At 38.4% G+C, this 2,881-nt stretch overlaps 1 protein-coding gene across 1 annotated transcript; it reads left to right on the top strand.

Annotated features, from left to right (window-relative positions):
* The first annotated feature begins 739 nt into the window (after nucleotides 1-739).
* Nucleotides 740-1,535, top strand: LOC127103945 (uncharacterized). The gene is made up of 2 exons (XM_051041173.1): nucleotides 740-1,398; nucleotides 1,520-1,535. Exons 1-2 carry the CDS (start codon nucleotides 740-742, stop codon nucleotides 1,533-1,535), a joined length of 675 nt encoding a protein of 224 aa, XP_050897130.1.
* Nucleotides 1,536-2,881: the final 1,346 nt, after the last annotated feature.

Here is a 2,881-nt window from a genome sequence, read left to right as displayed (position 1 = left end):
AATGGCGACTTCACTGGGGAGATTATCTCCCCAAGAGGTTTATACCTATTTTGTTTTTATCTATGTTTTATTATTTGTTTATTTTTGCTTGGGTGGTTATTATGTTAAGATAAACCCTAACCCGGACTTGAGTGCATATTGAGTTAGGAGGGTGGTATAGTCTAGTTGGCTTGGGCGGAGTAATCTCGAATAAGTTGACTTGAAAATCCCCCAATCAGTGGAGGCCCCTTTGGGGATAGTATTTGTTGAACGAGAAATCATGAAGACATTTGCTATCTTTGACTTGGGAGCCTGAGAAGCTAATGACTTTAGTGTCCCTTTACCCTACTAAGCCTTGTTAGGACATAATGTGGTGACTATGAAGGTGTAAACCTGAATTAGTTTATACACGATACTACATGCAGATGAGTTTCTCTTTATAATATTATTGGTTGACAAGTAGTTATACAAACCGGTAATATCCGAAAGATGGGATTATGATTTTGGGAACTTCCTTAGAACCTTGGTTCCTATCATGTTGGTAGACCCTTAGCACTTACCTTGTTGGGATGGTTAGACCCATGGCCTCATGCTCGTGAAGTCAGACCTATGAACTCCGTGTATTTGACATCTTGCATATGTTTGATGATCTTGATATGTTTGTGCATTCATACATTCATGCATTCGTTAACATCGTCTCAATTAAAGTCTTAAAGGAACTTAGAAGCATTTGGTGCAAACATCATAGGTACTTTTCACTATGAATTTTGGAATAAGAAGAACTCAAAAGTACACTTTCAAGAGTCCAACATTAGAGGTTTTAAGAGAGTTAGGATCTCTGGTGGTTAATCCTGAAGACTTCAATGACAAATATGGGAGACTTCTACCTCTTTTGAAGACCAACATGATAGAAGGTATTCTTGCTACATTGGTTCAATTCTATGATCCATTGTACCGGTGCTTTACCTTTCTGGATTATCAGCTTGTGCCTACCTTGGAGGAGTTCTCTCACGTGATTGGTCTACGCATTCCTGATCAAGTTCCCTTTTTCAGTTTAGAAGAAATTCCAAAGCATCAAGACATTACAGAAGCTACTCATTTAAGGGTGTCTGAGATCAAAGCTAATCTAACTATAAAAGGAGGGATCCTTGGCTTGCCTGCTAAATTCTTGATAGAGGAGGCTCGTTATTTTGCTAGCATGAAGAGTATGGACGCTTTTGAGGCTATTCTTGCTTTTCTCATCTATGGATTATTCCTTTTCCCTAACATTGATAACTTTGTTGACATTAGTGCTATCAAAATATTCCTAATTAGAAATCCAGTTCCTACCTTGCTTGCAGATGTTTACCATTCAATCCATCTCAGGAATTTTCATAAGGGAGGAATGATCATATGTTGTACAACTCTGCTCTACAAGTGGTTTATTTCACATTGCCTCGGTCTACTGTTTTTTGGGACCTCAAGGATGGTCTATTATGCTCACAAAAGATTATGTCTCTCACTCATTATGACATTGATTGGTTTGATCGTGCTTATGAAGGGGTGGAGATTATTGATAGTTGTGGTGAGTTTCCTAATGTACCTCTTCTTGGTACAAAAGGGAGGCATTAACTATAACCCTATTTTGGCTCGCCGTCAATTTGGGTACCCAATGAAGGACAAGCCCAACACCATCTTCTTAGAGAGTTTCTTCTTCAAGGAAGTAGAAGACAACAAAGCATTCAAAGAAAATATTGTGCATGTTTGGCGCCACGTCTATAAGAAAGGAAGAGAAGTTTTAGGAAAACTAGATTGCGTCTCTTTGGGGCCTTATCTCCAATGGGTGCAAGTTAGGGCCGTCAGTTTGAAAATTCCTTATCCTCACCCTTTGTTTTTAACTGTTAAAGAACCTTCTCTCATTTTCATGACTAACTCAGATAAACTCAAGGTTGCTTTAACTAGAATGTAACGAGAAAAGGATGCTTGGAATAACAAGTATCAGATAGTCCACGCAGAGAATGAAGAGCTTCAAAGACACCTGAAGTAGAAGAATGATGAAGAGCTTGATAACAAAAAAAATAAAGGTGAAAGAGGATTTATTTTCCTCTAGCATTAGGCCAGTTCCTGGTTTAGATAATCCTCCTACTTCAGGCGCTTGGAAGATGATTGTCTATAAGCTGGTGGTTGAAAAGATTCAGATGAATGACCGAATCAAGAAGCTTAATAGGAAGCTACAAAGAGGGATTTGATCTTCTTCTCAGCAACTTCCCTATGATTCTAGCTATTTTCCTTGTATATTTTGAATGTGTACTTCAAAAAAATGTAATCTTTCTAATATTAATGAAATGAGTTTTAGCTAACAAAAGAGTAATGCTTCACTCCATGATGTTTGCAATGATTGTGTTTATTAAAGTTTATTGAAATAAATTTGCATTATATATCATGCATCATTCTAAACATTACATTTTTGCATTCCTGAGACTTATCCATGTCCTTCACTCCAATAGACAAGTTATTTCACCGATACAACACTCGAGTTAGTCATCAAAAAAGGATGAAACAACTTGAGCAGGAAAACCAGGAACTCAGGGAAGAGGTTAATTCACCCAAAGGCAATTTGGAGAGACTTACAACAATGATGGAAATAACAATGATGGAAATGTTGGTGGTTGCTCAGAATCAGCCACCCCCAGAGCCTATTCAAAGAACTGTAATTTCAGAGGTCGTATCTACGCCCATTTCTGTGGCACCTGTGAGCGCTCCTCAATATCAGATGAACCCCAATTTCCCTTGGGGCATGCCACCAAATTATGTACCAGAAGATTACCGTCCACAAGCTCCTAAAGCTCCCGCAATGCCTGTTATTATGTCGGTACCACCTTCTGTAATGCACATTACTCCATACCATGAAAAGCCCATCTTT

The sequence above is a fragment of the Lathyrus oleraceus genome, chromosome 7 (assembly GCF_024323335.1).
Source record: "Lathyrus oleraceus cultivar Zhongwan6 chromosome 7, CAAS_Psat_ZW6_1.0, whole genome shotgun sequence".
Lineage (NCBI taxonomy): Eukaryota > Viridiplantae > Streptophyta > Magnoliopsida > Fabales > Fabaceae > Lathyrus > Lathyrus oleraceus.
The sequence above is the reverse complement of the archived record's forward strand: the minus strand, read 5'-3'. Positions and strand labels throughout refer to the sequence as shown.

Excerpts from the sequence above, each read along its gene's own strand:
- LOC127103945 (XM_051041173.1), top strand. The coding sequence starts at position 740 with ATGAATTTTGGAATAAGAAGAACTCAAAAGTACACTTTCAAGAGTCCA.